The 25973-nt window shown below is 39.7% G+C and overlaps 1 protein-coding gene across 3 annotated transcripts in view; it reads right to left on the bottom strand.

The window, feature by feature from the left end:
• Nucleotides 1-11396: 11396 nt before the first annotated feature.
• The window catches only part of ORC5 (origin recognition complex subunit 5), a 90295-nt gene continuing 75718 nt past the window's right edge, over nt 11397-25973 (bottom strand). For all 3 annotated transcript variants that reach the window (XM_025872755.2, XM_073898691.1, XM_025872754.2), the window contains 2 exons: nt 22143-22255; nt 11397-12212 (listed from right to left, as the gene is read on the bottom strand). In XM_025872755.2, the coding sequence (XP_025728540.1) occupies nt 12167-12212; nt 22143-22255 (159 nt within the window). In that variant the 3' untranslated portion in view covers nt 11397-12166. The remainder of the gene's footprint in view (nt 12213-22142; nt 22256-25973) is intronic.

Raw genomic sequence — 25973 nt, 5'->3', positions numbered from 1 at the left:
AACCCATTTTGGACCTTTTACCTCCAGAACTGGAAGATGCTAGATCTGTGCTGTTTTAAGCTAACTTGGTGGTTATTTGTTAAAGCAGCAGTGGTCAACTACAACATCCTAAACATCCTTTTGGCTCTTCAGCTGTGAGGGGGACCCTGTCAGCACTGACTGCAGGTCAAGGAGCGTCTCACAGACTTGATGCATGGTCAACGGGGTCCCCGACTACCCCCTGTCGGTTTCCCAGTATTGCCCGTCCAGTAGCCCTTTCCTGCTGGAGTGTGTACCTTGTCCGAGTCTGAGTCTGTCTTCTTCGCCGCTGCATCTCTGGGCCCGGCACGGTGCCTGACCCACATGCTCTGGACACCTGTGTGGAGGGCAGGAAGACACCGCCAGGTGTATTGCCTACAAGGAAAGAGCTACCAGAAGCAACATTCCTGTGTCTGAGGAAGGCACGTCAGTGGGGTCCCTTATCTGGGGTGCAAAGTTCAAAGTCACTGCAATCTGCCCTTCACTGCTTTTCACCCTTTGTGACTTGACAGTTTATACTTCTTCCAGGTGACATTCTCACTGGCATCCATGACCCAAGTTTCTCTGGTGTCTACCGCCACCTTCCTTTCTCTTCACTGTTCCTCTCTGCAGGATCTCATCCATGGTCAGGACTTTAGCTGCCATCCATAAACTGATGAAAAATCTACCCCAACTCAGCATCTTAAAGGGACCTGACTATTGTAGGGACAAGCCTAACATAGGTAGAATAGTCTTCAACAACACAAAGTAACAGATGACAAGGCCCTAAATCATTTGTCAAAGTCAACTGGTTTTCTGACCTTGCCACCTAACAAAGATGGACATATCACCTTGATTTGTCAAACCGAGTCCTCACTTGAAATGGATTGCTTTAATTCTGTATCTCATTTGGGCTTCTGTGGACATGAACTGTAAGTCAGCATCCTCATTTCGAAAATCCTTCATCAAACAATGGGCCAGAAATGTAGTCTCCTCTTCACCTGATATGAGAACAGGTAGGGGAAGATTCTGAAGGAATGGAATCAACTGGACTAATGACAGGCCCTCCATACAAAGCCCCACCTCTGCCCCAAGCATAACCTTTTGGGACAGCTATTGTGCACAGCATAAGGTGGGAAGGTCAACCACCCATTTCCCATCACCCAGCATGTATTTTGGCATTATAGTTTCCTGGAAATTCCTGCACTCAGCAGTAAATATTCAGTAGACTTGGTTATAAAGATACTGTCTATAAGCAACATCCTGAATTTATCGAGGGCATGGCTGGATGATCCTTAAAGTAAGAGACTGTGTCAGATGGGGAAACCCTCTGTGATGGGGGCACCTGTCTTTGTTTTTTTTAAATGCTCATGGTGGCTGTCATTTGTATCGGTTATTTTCCACCTATATATAGTCTTCTCTCCTGTCCACTGATAATTTAATTTTACCGCTCCTGACACTGATTTGCAACCAGAATAATTACTAAATGTCATGAATCCTCCATTCATCCCATAGAGCACATTTACAGACCTAGTTCTCACACGAGTCCTAACCTAAGCCCCAGCCTCCACTGAGCACTCCTCACCCTTGAGGACACTGCTACTGTATTGTCCTTTTATGGGCTTAATAGTTTCATCAATGCACTTAGAGATGTATTCATTTATAAAAACCAGTTTGGGAAAGGCTTTTTTTCCCAGATGACTTTATTTTGAAATAGACATGCAATGATTCTTCTCATTCAATAAGTTCAGTAAGTTTGAATTCTTCAATACAATGATTCTTCTCGTTCAGGAAGTTTGTGAATTTACAGATACAAGGCCAGGATGTTCAAGACATAATTTTCAAACCCTTGCTGTGTTCTTAAAGTCCGTCACATTGTCTCAGTGTCACAGGTCTTGGATTTTTAAAGTAACGTGTTACGCGCAGTGAGTTTTCTTCCTCTCCCTGTCAGCATTTAAAACAATCAGATTCCCATGACAACTGAATCCCACTGGCTGCTCACGACTTACAAGAAGACTGAAAACCCAGCTGAGATTGATTGCGGGGCCACCAGCTCCAGTGGCAGCCCCTCACCATGACCCAAGAGCATTTCCAGCAGGAGGGAGACCGCCCTTCCCCACACAGGAACTTTTTTTTTTTTAAGATTTTATTTATTTATTTGACAGAGAGAGACATAGCGAGAGCAGGAACACAAATGGGGGGGTGGGAACGGGAGAAGCAGGCTTCCCGCTGAGCAGGGAGCCCAATGTGGGGCTCGATCCCAGGACCCTGGGATCATGACCTGAGCCGAAGGCAGACGCTTAACAACTGAGCCACCCAGGCACCCCACACAGGAACTTCTTGAACTACTCCCTCTCTGAGCTACTCAAGGGCAAGCCTTCAAATGAGGAACATGAACACACTGAGGCCTGGAATACATCATGCAGATATGCTGACTCTGTATCTGGCAAAGGTGAACTAAGAGACCCTTAGGTTGACATCTGGGGTGTCTACATTCCCATTAACTAGAATTCCAAGGTTTATCTCAAGGACTCAACCTGTGACATACACAGTTTCTAGAGAACACAGTATTGAAAATATATTGATCAACCCAGTCTCATCAAAATTATGGCCATAATACAATAGGGTACAGAATGGCTTGGGTTTGAAACTTGGCCCTGCCTCTTATTAGCTATGCCTTGGAATACCTTTTTCTTCTTTTTGAGAGGTGTGGGGGGTGTCCCTGTTGCAGGTTTGTCCCCACCATTTTTTTAAATTGAAGTATAATTAAAATGCAATTTTATACTAGTTTCAGATGGGCAACATATTGATTCAACGATTCTGTACATTACTCCATGCTCACCATGATAACCTTAGTCACCATCTTGTCACCGTACCGTGTTATTACAGTACTGACAATATTCCCTCTGCTGTACTTTTCATCTCCATAACTTACTTATTTTACAACTGAGGTTTGTACCTCTTTTAGAGGAAATACCTCTTAACCCTTGCAAAGCTTTGGTTTCTTCATTGATTAGAAGAACACCTGCAGGGTTGTTGAAAATGTAGCAGAATTTTTGTAAATGGGAAATGTAAACCTAGCGTTTTCTTTTCCCCTCTTGATTTTTGCTTTTTATTTGTTTTGCTATTATGAATAAAACCACTATAAACATTCAAATACAGTTGTGTTTGTTTTGTTTTTGTTGGATAAACGTTTTCATATCTCTGGAATAAAATCTCAGGAGAATTTCTGGATTGTGCGGTAAGTATATGTTTAACTTTTTACAAAACCGGCCAAGTGTTTTCCTAAGCAGCTCTACCGTTTGGCATTCCCACCAACATCAACAACATAAAAGAGTTCCTTCTTGTCACTCTGAACCCTCGCTAGCACTTGTTATTTTCAGTTTGTTGTCTGTCTGCTTGCTATCTTTTGCTAATCTCATCTGTGTATAGAGGTATCTCCTGTGCTTTTAACATGTTTAACATGTTAAACTTTTTTTTTTAAGATTTTATTTATTTACTCATGAGAAAGAGAGAGAGAGAGAGAGAGGGGCAGAGGGAGAAGCAGGCTCCCAAGGAGCAGGGAGCCCGATGCGGGACTCGATCCCAGGACCCTGCGATCATGACCTGAGCTGAAGGCAGACGCTTAACGACTGAGCCACCCAAGCGCCCAAACATGTTAAACATTTCAGCTGAATTGCTCTTACCAGCTTATATGACACTGAGCATCTGGCCCAGGTAAGCAAATGTTCATATCCCATTTTTCTTTGATTTCAAGTCACCTCTGTTTGTCTAGATTTCAAGCTAGTTGGTTGCTCTGTACCTCAGCTGTTTGATGGGCTCAAGAGAAGTCATGATTTTGCAGACTTTTGTCCTGATTTAAAGTTAGGAATGCTTTCATTTTCTACCTTCTAAACAGAAGCTAAAAGTCCCAATACACAGCTTTTGGGTCTAGCAAATAGGTTTTTTTCAATACCTATCAGGAAGAAGCATCACATGTATTTGTCATTCACATATGACGGACAACTATATACCTTCATGGTCTTACTCCAGAGTTATGCTAATTCTCCTGCTGTCTGTTGCAATATAGCCAAAGGGCCCTGAACCATCTGGATATCACTTAGAACATAATGTTGGTTTAGTGTGGGTGATATGATATTAATTGGGCCAACTGAGCAAGAACCTGCAAGGAAGCTGGACATCTTGGTATGACAACACATATCCTCCATGTGCTGGATGGGAAATCCTCATGAAGATTCAGAAGGCTTCCAAACCAGTGAGGTTTCAGGGAACTGGTGGTCTGGGATATGATGTGACACCCTTCCAAAGTAAATGTAAAGTGAGGCGCCTGGGTGGCTCAGTCGGTTAAGCATCGGACTCTTGATTTCAGCTCAGATCATGATCTCAGTCGTGAGATCGAGCCCCACGTCAGGCTCTGTGCTGGGCGTGGAATCTGCTTAAGATTCTCTCTCTCCCTCTTCCTCTGCCCTTCCTCCCCCATTCTCCCTCTCAATAAATAAATAAATAAATTAATTAATTAAATTTAAAGCTATCGTACTTGCATCTTCTATTGCTAACAAAGAAATACAGTGCTTCTTCAGGTTCTGGGGACAACATACACTATTTCTATTCATTTACCAGTGATATGGAGGGCTGTTATTTCTGAATGGGGAGCAGAGCAAGAATAATGATAGTGGATCTAGGCTGCAGTAGAAGCAATCTCCCTGTGCTTTGGAAGAACGGAGGGGAGATACTTGGCGGGCGTCGGAGGACAATCAGCAGTCCCCGCGACACCGATTCAAATTTGGAGAGGACATAAAATATACTTCATCTGCATTCCATAATAGTATTATTTTCAGCCTATTATGTTCCATGTAGTGATTTAAAGCATGTTTGCAAATGCTTTGCTACCCTTCCTATCAAGAGAGGTGGATCTAATTTCCTTCCCTTTAAATACAGGCAGGTCTTGATCACGACGCTGCAGAAGTGATGCAGTCCCGAAGCGGAGAGGGCACACAGAAGGATGAGAGCTGCCAGCCAGCATCCATTTCCAGACATCAATGAACCAGGCCCCGTGGGACAGCGCATGGAGCCATGCCCTGCCCAAACTGCAGATTCACCACCAAAACGAATGATTGTCGTTTTTAGGCCGTGAAGTTTGGAGTGGTTTGTTACCCGGCGATAGATTAACTGGAACATCCCATTTCCGTGCGATTTGTGGTTCATGTTCGTACAAGTTAGCATCTGTTTCACCACTCTCCTCATTCCACCCTTCACTTCAGTTTCTCTTCTCTCTCTTTCCCCACTTTAGTGTTTCTTTTGTTTTCTTCCATTTTAGTACCAGGATAAGCATTTTTAAAGAAACAGTTCCATTAAAAGAGACATACTGGCCACACATGTTTGAGAACTGGGTTTTTGACGCTGTGTCTTTGGGATACTAACTTTTCATGCTGTTAATGTGGTTTCACATTTCAACTACTTGTATATAAGTGATTTAAAAAAAAAAAAACAACTGTTGTCACTCTAAACAGTTTTGGTGATGCTCCGAACTTAAGTCCTACCAATCGTATTTCACAGGCCGCTGTGAGCACCACTAGTGTCCACCAGACCCGTCCCTTCTTTCCCGGTATAAAAGACACGATTTGGGGTTTTCTTTAAATTACGAGACTCTAGCAACTAGAAGTAAATATACACAACACTGACTGAGAGACTATCTCTGAACATTGCTAACTGGTGATTTTTACTTTTTCATGACTGCCTCCAATTTCTGCAGTAAACTTGTGTTCCTTCTATAAATAAGGACAGATTATTTAACTATATATAGCAGCATTATGAAAAACACGTTCTAAAGCATTTTCTCTTTGCGGGTGGAGGTCTTTTCATTCTCTCCTTAATTTCTTCCTGGTTTAACCCAGACCTTTGATCGTAAAAGAAATCCAGGCAACCAGCCCATGCTGCAGGGAGCTGTGGACAGTGTCCTCTCCTTTCAACAGTTCCAAAGCTTCATTCCTACCTCAGCTGGGGGTTTCTCTCATGGCCTTCCTATTCTAGTAGTTTAAGAAAATTTCTTTTTTTATTGGTACATGTTTCATTTCTCCCATTTAAGGTTTAGTTATAATATCACAATAAAAAATGCAATTACTTAGATCTACTTAATTCCTTTCTCTGTAGGTCACTTCAGCTTAATTATTGCTTTTACATTCAGAGGCATTCATAGCAGCTGCCTGTTTTATCCCTCGAGACACGTGGCTCCTTCTCAGGTCTTTCCATCCACTCAAAGACGAGGCTTCAGTTAGTCAACGTTGTTCAATTAAACAAAGACTGATGTAGTAAGTAGCAGAGGTTTCTATTTCAGCTTCTTTCCTCCTGGATGTTTATGGGGTTGGTACATCTCAGTTCCTCTGAGGCTTTCTTCATTTCCAACTGGATGAGTCCCATGAAGGATGGCAGAACGTTCTGTCCCAGAGGAAGTGAACCTAAAGAGGGCTCGGAAACTCCAGGGCACACCTGAGCCACAGTAATGCCTCTATTATTAGGAGAGTCGGCCAAAAGTGATGAAATCATGTGTTTGGAACTAACGGTTCTCCACAGAAGACTCTAAGTGGGTCTGATTTTTCCTTTTGGGACCAGATACTAAATGGGACTTAGCCCATGTCTCTTTAGCTGCTGCTTCACATGCTGGAGAGAAGGGGGTGTGTATGAACAGTGCAGAAGTGTTATTTGGAAAAAAAGAACAGCAATAGCTATGGCCACCTTCTATATATTTTCTTGAACTCATTTCCAGATGGTTTCTTCCTCGCCATGTCAAGGACACAACTTTAAGAACTAACACCTCTTACTCACTAGATAGCCCCCTCTATGTTGGTGACCTCTACATTTATACTTGGCTATAACTTGGATCTCAAACTTAGATGCAACTACCTACTTCACACTTCCACTTGACTAAGCACCTCAGTGGCAACATGATCAAAATTGAACTCATAATCATCCCCATCCCACAGATCTAGTCCTTCCCCCGAGATTTCCTCGCTCATGGAATGGCTCTATCAATGCTGAGAGCACCTGTTGTCCAGACATCTGACTCCTTTGACCACTGCTGTATCTCCTCCCCCACCAACACAATGCCTGGCACACAGCTGGTACTCAGTATTTTTTGGATGAATATTCAAAATTTGTATGGAAAATGTCAATAATTAGACTCTCAACTCCTTCAAAGACCAATGAAATGGACTGTGGTTCATCCAAAGCCCAAGCAAATCTTCACTGTCTCTAAAATTCAGACTCTTTGCTCATGCCAAAGCTACCACTATTTACTCAAACAGTTGAATGCCTTCTAAAATTCCCATCATTACTGTGCATCAACATGCAGTTAAATGAATGAATTGATTATAATTTTCTCTGCTCTACCAAATTTCTGCTTCTCATACTGTGCTTCATGAATGTGTCACTGCTGGAAAATGAACACTAACTGTGTATTCAGGGCATTTAATAGCAAATTTGAGCGAAATGTTGGTATCTTGATAGGAAAGATTTTTTTGAGCTCTACTAAGCATTTTTGAAAGCAAAATGTGTCAGCAGACTGAAATTACATGCAAAATTATTTAAACTATTTACATATGACAGACAGTCACTTTGTAGCAGATGAAGCTTTCAAAATGTAGGGGGTGAAGCTGAATAGTATCAACCTTTGGTCTAATTACTTCCAAGTCTTTGCTCATGGCTAAAGGCATAAAATGCAAACAATTATGATACACAGTAGTGTGAGTCTTGAGGAAGCACCGGAGGGCACTATGACAGCCCTAACTGCACACACTGGGGCAGCTGCTGCCTTCCATCTACTATTTGAGAGACTTAGTCCTTAGTGTGACAAGGGATGCACTGTCCCTGGACTTGGTGCATTACTTTCTTTGCATAGTCCAAGCAGCTGTGCACACCTTGACGGGACTAAAGAGGCTGCTTCTTACGCCCGAGCTTTCCATGCTCCAGACCACCTTAATTCCATTAAACAGTTTAACTAAATCCATTGGAGGTATACCACTCATTGCTCGACCATCACACCTTGAGGGAAAACAGTGTATGTCACTTGTTCTCTGATTTAATCACTCGCAGAGCATGCTTTTCACTACTGGACAAACTCTTGAAAAGTAAGTAATGAAATCTGTGCGCGAAATAGAATCCAGAATCCTCCAATTTCAAAAATAAAAATCCAAGGTACTGTGTCCATTTGTGTAATTCCAAAATCTCAAACAAGAGCTATCTTCCTTAGGTGTAGCTTAGAGTACCTCTTTCCCTTCTAGTTGGAATGTTGCTACATTCCCTCACTTACCTGCTTTCTAGGCCACAATTATTTCATATTAACAACAGCCAACATCTACTGAGCACTTACTATGCCAGGTACCTTACTTGGATCAGGTTTCTCAGCCTCAGCACTACCGATATTTTGAACGAGATAATTCTGTTGTGGGGCAGGCACATAAGATGTTTAGCAGTATCCCATCCCTCCACACATCCCACAGTTGCGACCAAAATGTTTCCAGAAATTGCTAAATATTCCCTGGTGGGAAAAACTGCTCCCAGCTGAGAATTATACTGCCTCAGATATATCAACTTATTTAATCTTCTAAACGACTCCAGGAGATAAGTTCTACTCTCCACTGTGTAAGTGTGGAAAGAGATGCACAAACAGATTCAACTTGTCTAAGGCCATATCACTTGAGGAGATACAGCCGGTATTTGATCCAAGGTAGTCTGACTCCAGAGCCCCACCTCTTAACTGCTGCCCTAGAGCCCTGACCCCTTTCTGACTTTAGGGCTTAATGAGCATAATAGGATTGTTGGATCAGAATCCCTTCCAGAGTTATTGAAAAGAAATTGCTTCAGCAATGAAGACTGATTCAGGAATTGAAATTAACTTGAAAGTAAGAGAGAAGAGGGCATACGATCTCCACCTAACTAGGTATACACCTGAGTCACAGTAATTGAAAGAAACCATTTTTCGAATGGTCAACCATATATAAAAAAAGTCTAAAACCCCACAGCATAGTAATTTTCTTCTTCTACCACCTATAAATCATTTTTATTTTTTTTAAAAAATATTTATTTATTTCAGAGAGCGAGAATGAGAGAGAGAGAGAGTACATGAGGGGCGGAGGGTCAGAGGGAGAAGCAGGCTCCTTGCCGAGCAGGGAGTCCGATGTGGGACTCGATCCCGGGACTCCAGGATCATGACCTGAGCCGAAGGCAGTCGCTTAACCAACTGAGCCACCCAGGCGCCCCACCTATAAATCATTTTTAGATCTAGGTAGAATACTTGCGGAGCATAATTTAAGTGCCTCCTCTCTTTTTCCAAATGATGCACCAGAACATTATATAACAAACAAAATGACTTCCTGATAAATTTCAACATAGTATATTTCATATATTTTATGTTTGGTGTTAGGAATTAAGATGTTTATTTTTGAAGATTTTATGTATTTTGAAAGAGGGAGAGAGCACAAGTATGTGAGCTGGGGGCGGGATGGAGGAGGAGTGGCAGAGGGAGAGGGAGAGGGAAAGAATTTCAAGCAGACTCCCCACTGAGTGGGAAGGGCCAAGGCAAGGCTAAATCCCAGGACCCTGAGATCATGACCTGAGCTGAAATCATGACCTAAGCCACCCAGGTACCGCTAAGATGTTTATAAAGCATATATTAAAATTAGGGTTGAATAAAGTTCTATTCTTTTTTTGTGATGAGACCTTTTAAGATTTACTCTTAGCAACTTTTAAATACGCAACACAATATTATTGGCTGTAGTTACCATACTGCATAATATGTCTCCATGACTTACTTACTTTACAGCTGGAAGTTTGTACCTCCTGACTCTCTTCACCCACTTGGCCCCCTCCCCACCTCCCTTAATGCCCTTCCCCTGTGGCAGCCATCAGTCCACTCTGTATCTAGGAGTTTGGTTTCATTTTGTCTTTGTTATTTCACATATAAGTGAAATCAGAGTATTTATCTTGCTCTGACTTGAATATTTCACTTCGCCTAACACCTTCAAGGCCCATCCACAAAGCTGCAAATAGTAAGATTTCATTCTTTTTTACGACTAAGTAGTACTCCATTGCATACATGTACCGTATCTTCATCCATTCATCCATTGATGGACTCTTAGGTTGCTTCCATATCCTGGCTACTGTAAATAATGCTTCAGTGAACGTAGTGGTACCGATATCTTTTCAAATTAGTTGTTCATTTTCTTCAGATAAATCGCCAGAAGTAGAATTGCTGGATCATACGGTGGCTCTATTTGAGGAAACTCCATACTGTTTTCCATAGTGGCTGTACCAATCTCCATTCCCGAGGCATCTCCTCTCTTAATGGAAATATCTGGCCCATCAGCCAGCAATTCTCATCATTAGATCCCTTCTTGTAATTGGAGATTCATATCTTCCCACTACAGAATTCATTTGCAGATGACCCTTGTTAAAATGCTAATATCCATCTTAAGCTCTGTTAGCTTTCATTTAAATAAATTAATCAAATTAGTGAGTGAGTCATTTAGCAAGCCATTAGAAAGGAAATTACAAACAGACAAGTTCTTATGGTCCAGTCAGGAGCAGGGAAAATCTGGTTACAAGGTCTCCTGCAGGGAAGCCATACATGGGGCTGGTGGCACCTCCCGGGGCAGGACAGGCTAGGCAAGGTGCCGGGCAGGGGACAGGTGGCCAGCAGTGAGGAGGAGGCATGGAGAGCCACTTACATTCCTGTAAGTGTACTCTGCCTCCTTTCCATCCTTCATCCCAGTGCCCCATTTGACAATTTCTTCTCCCTCTGACATTCCAAAGTTCTTCCCTCAAAATGCAGAATGGTCCCAGCCTATCCAAGAAGGCTGCACAGCAGACCTGCCACTTTACAGCCAACTAAGAGGGGCTGAAAACTCCCCCAAGTGCCACTGCTCCTCCTTGAATCAGCTACCCACTTTAATGATACCTGCATTTCTACGTGCAGGAAATCGAAACCTGAAATCGCAATGCACATGGCTTTCCCCTGGTCCTGGTTTCTCCCAGCATCCTCCAGGAACACAAAATTTTACCACCTTCTGTGGGGCAAGAGATGTAGGGCAAGGGTGGATGTCATCCTTTGGGAGGCAAAAAGGAAGTCCATTCCCTCTCCCCGTCTCATTACCTCTAAACAAATGCAAGCATACAACTGCTTGTTTTCTTTGATCCAGAATGTGGCAGACAATAACTACACGAAAAGGTTTCCTACCTGGCAGTGCCTGTTGTGAGAATTCTTCTTCAAAAAAGGAATGAAAGAATACAATGCCCCTGAAATGTAACTAAGCACTGTAAATCTGCTTAGAACAACTTTCTAGTATTCAACTGCTAACGGAAATCTTCTTCAAAAATATGAACAGACAAGAAAACCAGACCCAAGGTTCATAACTGATATAACAGGAAAACATTTTATTGTGGAACTCTTAAAGGCCAATGATTAAAAAAAGAAAAGAAAACCATCATGCGGATTAAAAAGCTAGGTTGGGTGGTTAATTGCAAGAGTGACCAGAAAAACCGCACACGGGCATACTGCAGACACTAAGCAGGCTTAGAGATGGAGACCTGGCCTCTATCTGATCGGACTCTACCTTGTACCTTTTGAGAAAATCAGGGTGAAGGATAAACATATACAAGCTTGGATTAAAAAAAAAAAAAACACCAACTTCTATTTATTATATTTTGCAACTATGATCTTTTAAAACGGTGGCCTTAGGAAAATCTGCTTTGGCAAGCAACTGCAGAGGCTCCCGTGGAGAGGAAGTGAAAAGACTGGGCTTATATACAAGGCTGCTGGCACGTTCAAAGCGCAGGGGATAGTTCACAGAGCAAAATGTAGCCTTAAGTAAATGGGTTTCAGGCAATTTCAGTGTTAAGATAACATCATTAAGAGTAGAACAGATTGTGCTCAAACCCTGCTGTTTATAATTAACACGTTGCTTCCAAATACTCCAGGGTCTCTGGTAAATAGTCTTCTGCTCACATCCACCCAGACCAATCAGAGTATTTTCATCAGATTCCATGCTGGGCCAGCACCTGTCTGGACAAATCCAATAGAGCCAAAGAACTCCTCTCCCTGGCCAGCTAAGTAGTTGGATGAACACAGCTTGGCTTAGTCATTGTCACAGTGTCCATATGGCTTTGAAGCTTGTTTTCACAAGAAATCATACAAGTATTTTATTATGTCAAAGTTCACCGTCCTATAAACAAAAATAGATAATATGTTAGCATCCTCACCCCCTAGACTGCTCAGCTTTGTATGTGTGATTCTGGGGAGCACGTGCAAAATAATTCACAACCAGTGCTAACCAATCCTATAGTGCTATCAGAAGCACCATAATAGGAATGGAATTGATTTTATAAAATGTCACTAGGAACAAAGTTTCTTTGAAAAGTTTCCTTTTTTCTCCCATGCATAAAGTTTGCTTTTCTGAAAAAAAAAGGAAGCGAAGTTAGAACTATTCAACATTCTGTATTTCAATTATACTACAGAAAGTTTAGATTTCATTTGAAAGCTATCTGCTTTTTTGTCTAATAACCAGAATAAAGTAATTAGAGATGCAAAAGTATTTAAATCTTCTCTGCTTCTGAACACTGTTTATCTCCCCAGACACCTGTTTTATCATTACATAATGCATAGCTCATCCGTCCCCGTTTGTAGCTTTCATTCTTTTCAGTCTTTTAACACTGGGTGACCTGTATGTGTATTGTAACTAAATCTGTATGATCCAAGAATACAACAAACAGACGATGTGAATGTATATTTTTGTACTCTGATGGCACGCAGAATAAAACAGCAGAGAGACAGAAACATATAATTATTCTCCTTTCTCCAAACTCATTCTTCACTATAAATATTCAGACTTGGAGGTTTATTATTTGAATAAATGGTGAAAATAATTAGTTATAATGATCTAGCAATAAGTATAAAATTAAAGCCTTAAAGTATTCAATTCTGCAAAAATAATCATCCATGGGAGAACAGTCTTTTAAAGATTCACTAATTGCACACTCTTATTTATTAAACCATCATCAATTAATGTTTTTGTCTATCATTTTATAATACACTTTCTAAAAAAGTTTCTAAGCAAATGACTGACATATCAAATATTGTTTAAAATCTGGAATGGGGAACTATGGATACTGGTTATGAAAACACATTTAAAAATAGCTCAAATGAGATGCTCTGGCTATTGTGGTACCTAATGTAGGACTAAAGAATACCTTACTTGTTTCATTACAACAGTGCCTCTGAAGAATACTAAACCTTTCCAAATGGTATAAAAACACTGCCAAGACAATCCTGTTATCATTAACAGTAATAAAACAACTAAAAACAGTTACTAAAATTAAAAAAAAATCTCAGACATAAAGACGTTAAAATGTGTGGTTATTATCTCATAATCTATTTCATTTTTATGTTTTTCTTCTGTTCAATTCTAGGACCTCCCAAATATACTGGTAACAAGGTATCACTAACCATTTTTTTTTTATAAAGTCTTAAGAAGTACAGACTTCAGTTGGACAAAATTGCCAAAAAACATAAATCATACCAGTTCAAAAGATCTTTTTTAGAGGATCTTAGAAGGAAACAGACATAAAAAGCTATTTCTAAGCACAGGCAGAAAGGGGAGGAGATTTGCATATTTCTCAGGTGTATACCCACCATAACTTTGGGGTTTCTGACATTGTGTGGGGAAAAAACTTAGAAGCAGCTAAGATTAAAACATTTACATTTCAAAACTACAAGATTAGAAGCTATTATTTGATGGAATGTGAGATAGTCATAAAAAATGACCAATACGAAGACACACCTACAATACTAACAAGGGAAAAGGAGAACAGAATTATAGCTCGGTAGTGCCAGCACAGGAGAAGCGTCTGCATAATGAACTGGGACCAGAGGAGAACACAAACTAATGAAATACTGTGTTAGTGGCAGGACTCCTCTATTTTACTCAGTCTAGTTGGGTAACTTTAGCAGAGTTTCCGCAATAAAGTTTTCTTTGGCAGAACAAACGAACTGACTTAAAAACACTATGCTCTTTAAGTGTCTTCATCTATAAAAGCTTCACCTACGTTCCCTTTCTCTGCTTTGCCACTAGAAAATACTCAAGCAAACTGAATGATACCATAAAGATTTTGGGGCTTTTTCAAGACAGTAAATGATTCAGGAATTGAATATGTAAGATCATTCCTTTAGGAAACATTTAGTGCCCAAGATGTATGAATGTCTTTATCTTCCCTCCAACCCCCAATGTAAACTGGTGACTTGCCAACTGGTCCCCACATATATTATTCTAAGGCAGAATTTGAAAGAATAACCACAAACAAAACATAAAAAATTATGTCACACATTCTGAAGATAACTTTATGCTTTACAGGACTCAGAGACAAACAATTCACTGTAAACAACACTTTAAATTTCTACAAAGAGAATGATGTACTTTGTACTTTCTCTGGCTTTTCATGGCTTCAGATGCATATTAAATTTATATAAACATGACTGTAAGGTTTTGGATAGTTTTTATATAATACAGGAGATTCTCAGAACTGAAATGAATTATTTTCTAAAGTAAGCATATAGAAAAAATAGGATAAACACAAATAATATTAGTCACAATTTGCCTAGGAGTAATTAATTCTTAAATCAGAATTCAGAATACTTTAATACAAGTTAGTTAGATGGTATGTCTAAAGATTTAATTTTCCCTTTATCCTTTTATTATACTTTATTGATTCTTTTACTACACTGAAATACTTTTTTTCTCATGGGATACTATTTTATTTCCTTTTACATTTGTGGGCAGTTTGAGTTTGGTTCCACTGACAACTTGCAACTGGACAACTTTAAGCAATCTTATGTTGTCTTCCCAGTGACTGTGTAAGAAAGAAACTTAAAACTACCATTCACATTAAGAACAACCCAAGGACAATATTTAATAAGCTTCTCATCATCTGTCTTCTCCCACATTCTACCTCCGTATTTTGTGCTTCCTTTAAAGTCTCCCACTGCTTCTCGGTCCAAACCTTTCCACTGTTCCTTGGTCAATAAAGTTCTCTACGTCCTCTACCTCTTCCATGAATGTTTTTTCTCTTCTGGGTTTAACCGAAATCTGGCTCCCACTGAAGGACCTAGCCGCCTCTTTAGCTCTTTCTAATGAGGTTAGACTCCAGGCCGTCCTTTGGGTGGGGTTCGGTGTCCTGGTGCAAAAAGCTCTGCTCCTCTGAGACTCAGATCATTCCACTCACCACCTTGTGTCCCCCTGCCACTATGTCTTAGTCACTGAATCATGCAGCACCCAGTTTGGTCTTTCTCTCCATCCCAAGATCTGCACAGTGACCTCGCTGCATACCTGTCTCTCCTACCTCCAATGGTCTTCTTTTTTACTCTCATGATCATATTCAGAAATACTCTACCTCTAAAAACATAAATTCAGGCATGCTATCCTCCGATCCCCAAGCTCTTTCTCTAGGCGATCTGGAACACCTTGACACAACCAGTTCCCAAGCCCCTTCACTTGTTCGTGATCTGCAAATACTTACTGGTATTATGTGCTAGGCACTGAGCTACTGGCTCTCTACTGGCTTTCCTTCCTTCCTTCCCTTCCTAGCTTAGACTCCACGGTCCATCACTTTTAGCACTCACTTACTAGCATCCAGAAAATTTACCTGGCAAAACCTCAATCCTATGTGATTTCAACGATATCCCTTTGCTGTCCCAGTACTTAGCACATGGAATGCTATTAGAGAAGATCCTAAGTTTCACAGATTGGTGCCACTGTAAATTCAAGGTCAGGAACTTTAAATGGGCCCTCAGTACTCCCAGCAAGTTCCTTCTCCTGACGGCACCTTCTTCCATTCCCCACAGCAGCTATTTCAAACACCCACGTTCCTCTCAAACTGCTACTACCTCTGTCCTTAGTCTCAGTTTGTCTCCACATTTAGAGGCTAAATTAAGAAGACATCAGAATTCCCTCGACTTCTTGCCACCAACCTTCCAAACTCAGCTCCATCTGAATCCACTTTTTCCTCATGTTATAATGCAAAAAGAGTCCCCTCTTTAATCCAGGGCTATTTCTTTCAACTCATGTTTCTAAAATCCCACGTTGATATACCATTTCAGACTTTAATCTCTCTGTCCTCTGTATCATTAATTCTCCTCTATCACCCCTTTTCCATCAGCATTTAAATATGTTCAAACGTTTAAATAATAATAACCCTCTCACAACTCCACAACCCCTTTAGTAAGTAACAATCCTCTCTTCCTCTTCACAGCAAAAAGAATCCTAGAATACAGGCTCATGAGGGTAGGATATAAAGCTGTTCCACTTGTTGCCATATCCCCAAAGCCTAGCATAGTGATTATAATGGGCAATACAATAAATGTTAAGTGAACAAATGAATTAGAAACATTCTATTTGCTGCATCGATTTTCTTATAAATACTACTGAAATATGCTATAATCTGACTTCTAACCCACTGAACTGTAAGTGTTCCTGATAAAGTTGCAAATGGTTATTTTATCATTAAATCAGATGGACTCTGCTTGATTTCTTGGCATCAATTGCCAGTTTTGATCATCACTCCCTTCCCTGAGGTTTTCCTACTTTTCTTGTGCATGTAACTCCATATACAACTGCTTTATTCACTTAAGCCTGTATCACAAGTATTTTTCTGTATTTTTAACCTTCCAAAGTATGATTTTTAGTAACTGCATAGTGTTTTTTTTTAAAATAAGAAGGTACAATAAATTACTGATCCATTCCCTTGTTTTGGACATTTAGGTTGTGTCCTCTGATCTTATCATTCATTCTCTACTACAGGAGTCTGGAACTAGACACACCTACCTCTTCCTCGGTAACTATCCTTGTGATCTCTTATCTCTAGCACACCTTGATTTGGAATGAAACGCTGTCTCCTTAGCTCCCTTCTTATTGCTGCCCCAAAAGACAAGCCCACAATGGTTCCCCTTCATCTGAAGTTTTACTGCTAATCACTATAGGGAAACATGAACTATTTATATATTTAGCATATATAAGTTTAAAGCATTGTTTAAGTTTGAGGTAAGGCAGTGACTGGCACAAACACAGTCTCTGTTTTTTTGTTTTGATTGTTTTTTTTTTTAAAGATTTTATTTATTTATTTGACAGAGACACAGTGAGAGAAGGAACACAAGCAGGGAGAGTGGCAGAGGGAGAAGCAGGCTTCCCGCCGAGCAAGGAGCCCGATGTGGGGCTCGATCCCAGGACCCTGGGATCATGACCTGAGCCAAAGGCAGAAGCTTAACGACTGAGCCACCCAGGCGCCCAACACAGTCTCTGTTTTGAGCTTCATGGGCTCATACTGTCAGAAGAAAGATGAACTCTAATTATTAAGTAATTAATTAAAACTATGAGAAGTATTAGAGGAAAACAATGAGACCTGTATACTGTGACTGGAGTGGGGGCACGATGGTGGTCATGGTATGTTTAAGAATGCTTCTTTTCATTTAAATTGAAATCTAAAGGTTATGCAGCAGTTAGCTAGATAAAGGAGAGGAGGTGATGGAAAGTGCTGCATTTGCAAAGATGGGAAGCAGAATGGTGAATATGAAGAACTAAAAAACAGCCAGCGAGGTTAAAGTGCAAATACCTAGGGGAGCAGTGTGTGTATCAGATGTGGCTGGGCGACACAACCATGTGGCAGGGGCCAGACCACTGGGGCTTTGTAAGCTACATCAAAGATTCTTGTTTTTTTAAATCCCAAAAATCATAGGAAACTATTAAAGACTTTTTTTTTTGAAGTATAATTGATGTATAATATTATATTAGTTTCAGGAGTACACCATATTGATTCCCCAATTCTATACATTACTAAGGGCTCACACAGTAAGTGTAGTCAACATCTGTCACCAAACAACATTATCACAATCTTATTGACTATATTTCCTATTCTGTATTTTTCATCTTCATGAATTATTTATCTTGTAACTGGAAGTCTGTACCTCTTAATCCCCTTCACCTATTTCACCCATCCCCACCCACTTCTCCTCTGGCAACCACCCATTTGTTGTCTGCATTTGAAGAGTTTGTTTTTTAGAGTCTACATGTAAGTGAAATCATATGGTATTTGTCTTTCTCGCCTGACTTATTTCACTTAGCATTATACCCTCTAAAGCCACCCATGTTGTTGCCAATGGCAAGATCTCATCCCTTTTATATGACTAATAGTCCATTGTATATATGTACCACATCTTTATCCATTCATCTATTGAAGGACACTTGGGTTGCTTCCATATCTTGGCTATTGAAAATAATGCTTTAATAAACATAGGGGCACATATATCTTTTCGAATTAGTGGGGTTTTTTTTTTCATAAGGAGTTAATATCCAAAAATATATAAAGAACTTACACCACTCAACACCAAAAAAAAAAAAATCCAATTAAAAAAGATTAAAAGATGATTTAAAAAAAAAGGATTACAAGAGATTAAAAAAATGAACAGAGGACCTGAACACTTTTGCAAAGAAGACATATAGATGGCCAACAGCCATATGAAAAGATGCTCAATGAATCATCAGAGAAATGCAAATCAAAACCACAATGAGGTATCACCTCATACCAGTCAGAATGGATGGCTAGTATCAAACATACAAGAAATAACAAGTGTTGGCGAGGACGTGGAGAAAAGGGAACCCTCACACACTGTTGGTGGGAATGTAAGTTGGTACAGCTCCTGTGGAAAACAGTATGGTGGTTCCTCAAAAAATTAAAAATAGAAATACCATACGATCCAGTAATTCCACTATTCGGTATTTATCCCCCCCAAAAAAAAACTAATTCAGAAAGATATATTGTAGACTTTTAAGTAGGAGGCTGCCATTAAATTTGTATAAAATCATTCTGGCTATAGTGTGAACAACAAGTTATAAAGGGTAAGAACAGACAGAAGACCAGTTAGGAGGCTACTAGAGAAGAGATGGTGGTGGCCTGGTCTATAGAGAGAACAGTACAAATGGTAAAAGTGAATGAATTTGAGATCTATGGGAGGGACTTGGTAGTCAACAGGACTAATGCTTGGATACTATGAGTGTGGGAGAGAGAAATGTCAAGAATGACTCCCAGGTCTCAGGCCTGTATAATGTGGCAGACTGCAGTGTTAACCACTGAAATAGGCAACACTGGAGGAAAGCTGAATCATTCTTTTTTTGTTGGCAGGTAGAAGTAGAGATTAGAATTCCTGAGTTCAGTTTTGGAAATGTATTGATGTAGCTGAGAAACATCCAATAAAGGTCAAGAATATTAGAATAAAGGTCTGGCCTTTAAAAACTGAGGAGTTATTAATATAGAGATGGTCGTTTAAGTCATGGGTATAGCTAAAATTGCCTAGGGAAGAAGTACAATATGAAAAGAGAAAAGAGCCAAGTCTTTTTTTTTTTTTTAATTTTATTTATTTATTTATTTGACAGAGAGAGAGAGACAGCGAGAGAGGGAACACAAGCAGGGGGAGTGGAGAGGGAGAAGCAGGCTTCCCACCGAGCAGGGAGCCCGACGCAGGGCTCAATCCCAGAACCCCTGGGATCATGACCTGAGCTGAAGGCCGACGCTCAATGACTACACCACCCAGGCGCCCCTAAAGAGCCAAGTCTTAAGGACCAGCTACATTTAAAGGTAGGGTGGAAAGGATAAACTGGCAAAAGAGCCATAGAAAAAAAACAAAAATAAAGAATAAAGAGGAAAACCAGAAGAATGAAATCATGGGCTCTAAGAAAAGAGTTTTAAGAGAGTGGTCATCAGTGTTAGATGCCACTAAGTAGATAAAGAGCCTGAGAAAATTTCAAAAAAAGGTTCTGGGAAAGATGGAGGAGATAAAATTCAGATCACAGGTGGAAGAGAGACCCCCACCTACTGAAAAAGGAAAGAGAGAAGATGAACACCAATGTAACTGAAGGAGTTCTCAACTGATGGTTAAAATTTTATTCTGTAAAATAGGTGAATGCTGAACAGAGTGAATTTGAAAAGAGTCAAGAATCTAGGTTAAAAAGAAGCCTGTGAACCATGTGCTCTATTCTTCAATATATGAGGTGGAATGATGGGTGGGAGGCTGGTAGAAGATTATCAAGCATAAGAAGAATGGGGAAACAGAGCCAGATTGCACGAGGCCCAAAGGAGTTCACGTTTCTACAACAAGTTGGGGGCAGTAGCAATCTGGAAGTGGCAACAAGAAGGAAGGGTGGTGGCACTTAAGGAGCATCCAACCTTGAGAGATTAGCACGTGAGAAAATAAGCAGCTACCATTAGAGGTAACTCCAGGGGAAGGAGTATCCCCAGGTAAGAATCAGGTTTTCATTAAGACAATGAGGAAGAATATTAGGAGAAGATAGCAGGATATGGGAGGGAGACAAAGAAAGAATGGAAGGTTAAATGAGCAGAAAAAGAACACAATATATCATGGGGATGAGGGAGTGGAAGAGGGAAGATGTGGGAAGAAGGAGGTGGTTATTCTTTGGACACTGCCCGTGGAAGGCAAGGAAGAGAAAACAAAAGTAACAAAGCAAGTTAGAGAGATCCCAAGTTCTAGGACAGAACCCCAGGTCTACAAGTCCTGCTCCCTTCTTAGGTGGTAAATGGAAGCGCACTTCTCTGGATGTGTTTAATATCACTGATGCTATGAATTAAGTTTCTGTTTAGTTCACTGTATATTCATCATATTGGGCATTCATAAGCCTCTGTCCTGTACATGTTTATGTTGGGGCACAACCCAACACATTCAGAGTAATGACAAAATCCCTGAAATAAATACACTTCATTCAAAAGTTATATCTTTGATAGAAGCTCATAGGTACAGAGTTTTTAAAACAGTTGTTTAGAAAAAGAAAGGTACTGCTTTATGGTCATAGTGAATACACTCAGTTTCTGTTCAATTTCTTCTGGGTAAAAGCTGCCCAGTTTTGCCAGAACAACATATTTTAAAACCTTCACTTCATGTTTTAGAGTCTACATGCCATCAAAATATCTCAAATACCTGCATCATAGTATCACAGAACTTTTTCTCTGCACAGAAGAGACTTCAGGGCAGAGGCCGCCAACCTGTGGACTTCAGAATGTTAGGAAGCTGTCGACCTCATTTGAGGAGATCTGCAAATTCATACCCATGTCAAGCACTATTTTTAGCCTGAATAATGTTTCATGCCTGTATATAATTTTGAAATATATGTAAATATTTTCAAGATTTTGAAGGATATTACAATTGAATCTTCATATTCAAAAGGGTTGGGAAAGCCCTGTCTTACGGATTGCCCTATTTCACCTGCCAGTCTACACGGCCTGACAGAGTGCTATCCAGCTGCAGTCATGAGATGAGGTCATTAATTCACATAAATGGCTGGAACATTTTTCATAACAGTAAGTAGACCTCTGTGTGAGGAAACTCGCTACATTTTTAGACAGCTGTCATTTTGACAGATGTACTTTCTTCCCTAGAACTTCTAACGTTCTAGACTTCTCAGAAGTAGTCTCATCCACTTTGTACGTGAAAGCCCCTGAAATACTCGAGACAGTTACTGCCTCCTTCCTAGGACTTTACTCTCATACCCTGTCCCTCAGTCAGGGAGGTGACATGGTTCCTCATTCTATCACTCTCCTCCTGCCCCCCCCTTGGCACGTGCCCATTTGTCAATGCCCCTCTTAAAATGCCAAGCACAGGACAGCACACCAGATTTGTTCTGCCTATGGGAACACACAGCAGACCTATTACATCTCCTAAATGAGACACCAGGATCGTTAAAACCTTGCCATCAGCTAAAATACTTAGGACTTAAGCCAGGTCTCTCCCACCTTGTTTTAGGACATTTCAGTTTTTGTAGTCAACTGTCCATTAAATCCTACCTTGCTTCTATGGGACCATTATCCCAGTCTTTTAAGGTCTTTCAGAATCTTCCTTTTTGCCGTCTAACATATTAGCTACTTCTCCCAATTTTATGTCATTGTAAATTGAGGAGTGAAACTTATTCATTCTTGGCACTTAAATGATCTTCTCTTGCTTAAATGACTAATGACATTACATTAGGAAGAACATTAATTTTTATATTTAGTATATCATTTACATAATTCAAGACATTTTACATTAACGATTATTCTATGCTTACCTAGCAATAGCTCTGATGAAATCTAGAGATACTGTGCATTTGTATTTTGGTCCATCAAGCTGATCATCATGGCCAACCAGGGTTAACAGCTGAAGGGTCACTAGAGAGGTAATCTAAAAATAAGAAAACATTTTTATGAGCTATTTTGATGAGATTACATGATGCCCTCATTTCTAAAACATTTTATAGTTCCTTTGATAAAGATATATAACTGAATTCATAAGAATAACTGCAAAGAATATGACTTTGAAATTGGTATACACAAACGTGTCATATGCTTAAACTAACACATCAGTCTTTAAGGACTCCACTAGAGACATCTTTGTTTCATTAATAACTCACAACTGCTAATCTTTAAAAACTACAAAGAAAGCACATTCCTTCTGTACTCAGAATTTTATGGAGTTTCTATCTTAACTCAGAATATCCAATCTGCACTCCCTTGAGAATTGTGCAGTTAAAATGTGGATGTGGGCCTTTTTCAGAGTTGGGTAACTGGTTAAATGAGATAAATACATCCTTCAGACCTGGGCTTAGTCTTAATCACCAATTGGGTAGTCAGGAAAACACCAAAAGGATTAATACTAGCAAAACTAAAAGTGCATTTTAACAAGTCAAATCAAAATATAAGATAACTTTACATTCATAAGCCCAACAAAAGTATTTTTTTAAAGATTTTTTATTTACTTGACAGAGAGAGACACAGCGAGAGAGGGAACACAAGCAGGGGGAGTGGGAGAGGGAGAAGCAGGCTCCCCGTGGAGCAGGGAGCTGGATGCAGGGCTCCATCCTTGACCCTGGGATCATGACCCGGGTCGAAGGCAGAGGCTTAACGACTGAGCCACCCAGGTGCCCCAAGCCCAACAAAAGTATTATGTATGCTAATATCCAAGCAAGAAAGTTGATCCAAGAGCTGGAATTCTTTGAGCAGCCCATTCTCTTTTCCCAATTTCTTCCCCCACCCTTCACCCCCCAATTTCTGATTCTCATCTCCTAGATAACAGGAGAAGAGGTCAGCAATGCCAACAAGAAAAGATAAGGAGACTTGTATGAGGGATAAGAGTTTTTAAGTCTGTTAATACCTAATCACAAGTCTTAGGAATTAAAAATATTCATTTAATTTGAGACTAATACTTTACAGATGCTCAGTAAAACATTCTATCAATGATTAAAAACAGTAATAGCAGTAATGACTTGCTTGGTACCAAGTACTCTATACACAGTGTCTCATTTATTCCTCAAAACCTTAGAAGGTGCACATTATTACTCATGTTATAGATGAGCCTTAAAGGTATTAAATAACTCTCCAGATCCTAAGCTGGTAGGTGGCTTAGCAAGATTTCAAACCTAGAGTCCCTACTCATCCTACTATATAGTACAGTACAGTTCCATTCTCTCCCATGTTAAAAAGTGTTATGCAGTGTTCAGTCAGCTGTCATTACTTCATTAACAAATTAAAAAATGAACAGATGGTAGATTCCACAGTATTTTATATACAGAAAATTCTATATTTAGCAAATATGAAGCATTTTGGCTAATTAGAAAAACATTTTGTTAATACACCAAATATGAAGCTCTGCACTCAAAAAGCTATGACTTTAATTTCTAATTCACTATCACAAATTATGCCTTGAAACGTTTTTTACGGATGTGTGTGTTGAAAAGAGTTATGCATTCTGCAGCTGTCGTACACTATTTTACAGGTCTATTAGAACAAGCTCATTTGTAGGGTTGAAATCTTACAATCTCCAGTTTTTATCTATTTCATCTATCGAAACTGACAAAAAAGCATTAAAATTCTCCCACTGTGAGAAGGAGTCTGTCCTTTTCTTTTTGTAATTGTTAGTTTTTGCATGCACTTAAAACCACTGTGTTTTGCTGGTAAATTAAACCTTTTCATTACTATTTAATGGTCGCTTCCTTCAGTAATGCCTTTGCCTTACAATGTATTTTTTCTAATATTAATATACCTATATCAACATTCTTTTAGGTGATAATCTTTTTTCCTTTTTCAACATCTTATTTTCACATTTTGTATTTTCTTAACTTTAAATGTTCTCATGTAAACAACACATAGTGGGATTATCTTTTTACAGCCATTCTGACAATCTTTATCTTTTAGACTATACGCTCCATTTGCTTTTATTGTAATGATATTCTAAAATTTTATTTCTACCATTATGTCAACTTATTTGTTTTTATGTGCCTTTCTTGCCTTTTTAAGAAAAGATTTATTTATTTGAGACAAAGAGCGAGCGAGAGCACACATGTGCACGAGTGGAGGGAGGGGCAGAGAGAGAATCTTCAAGCAGACTCCCTGCTGAGCATGGAGCCTGACGATGGGCTCTATCCCAAGACCCCAAGATCATGACCTGAGCCAAAATCAAGAGCCAGATGCTCAACCAACTGAGCCACTCAGACGCCCTTCTTTCTTGCCTTTTACTGAACTGAATTATAATACTTTTCCATTCTATCATTTGTTCTACTATCTTGGAAGTAGTTATATACTCCAGTTCTAATTTCTGTTTTGATTTCTTCTTTGGCCCCTAAGCTATTTTAGAATTCTTTAATTTCCAACTCATGAACTTTTTCTAGTGTTTGTAAATTTGGAGATTTTGGGGGGCGGGGTGGGAGGGAATTGCTGGAAATCACAGGATGTGGTCTGTATACTGGCAATCCTTTGAAATTTGTTGAGATAGCTGGGTTGCCCAGGAGGAAAAGAAGAATGCACAGAAACCTGAATATCACTGTGACAAAGAGTGAAACTGATCACGGTAGTCACCCTGCCTGTCCTGCCTGCCAGGCCCCTTCCCTCTTTGTCCCCAAAATGTCTTTAGCTGATGGCAACTGAGCATAAAACATGCCCACAAAATGTGATGACCTCACACCAGGCAAAAAGATTGGAATGAGATAAGAGTCTTCTCTCTTACTTACTTAGGTACCGATATAATATTACCCTCCATTTTGTCTCTTTGCCTGCAAAACTTAAGATATTTACAATGTGGCTCTTTACTGAAGAAGTTTGCCAACCCCTCCATTAGAAAACTGCTAGATTCAGATAATTAATTTAACCAATGTGGAAATCAAGATGCTCACCGACTTGCCCAAAGTGATAATGACAGGATAGTGCCAGAAACTCAATTGGCTAGGATTTAGCTTTCCTAACTACAACTCAAAACTTTTGAAAATCATAACTAAACTGTGATCACAGCTAAGAGAGTTAACATCTAATGAGCTGTATTAGACTCTTGCCTGAAAAAAAGTATGTGTTGAACGAATGGGGATGATCTGTAAAAAAGGAAGCATTCAAGAGAACAGACTTGGCAGTGTGCCTCCAGCAAGAGGACTAAAGGGCCTTGCCCATTAACTTGGAAAGCTGAGTGGGTGTTCACTGTGGAGGTGGAGCTGTTTAGCTGTTACTCAAGGTATTAAGATCATCCAATAATCTTCCCACTCCCACTCCTGAACCTACTCTGATTCCATGTTTAATCTTCTCATTTCAGAAAAGAAGGAACAAAGTTAGGAAGACCTATCTTCTTCCACTTACAATTCAGATTAGTCACTTCAACAAATTGAGACTCAATTTTCAAAACTAAAAATCATCATAATAATAAACCAACCATGCAGTATGTTCTAAGTATTTATGAGATAACCAAAAATGAGCAGAAAGTCAAGGTACTATTTCAATGCCTGGCACAGAGGAATTGCCTATTAAGAAATCAGTATTTTAATTCTGAGTTTATTGAGCTGATCAGTAAACTTAAATATCCTATCTGCTTAATAATTTTTTCAGTATCTAGTCTGCTTAACAATATTTATCAATAAACTGGC

This window comes from Callorhinus ursinus, unplaced genomic scaffold, assembly GCF_003265705.2.
Source record: "Callorhinus ursinus isolate GAN/ISIS: 27379988/994484 unplaced genomic scaffold, GSC_fseal_2.0 scaffold12, whole genome shotgun sequence".
Lineage (NCBI taxonomy): Eukaryota > Metazoa > Chordata > Mammalia > Carnivora > Otariidae > Callorhinus > Callorhinus ursinus.
The sequence above is the reverse complement of the archived record's forward strand: the minus strand, read 5'-3'. Positions and strand labels throughout refer to the sequence as shown.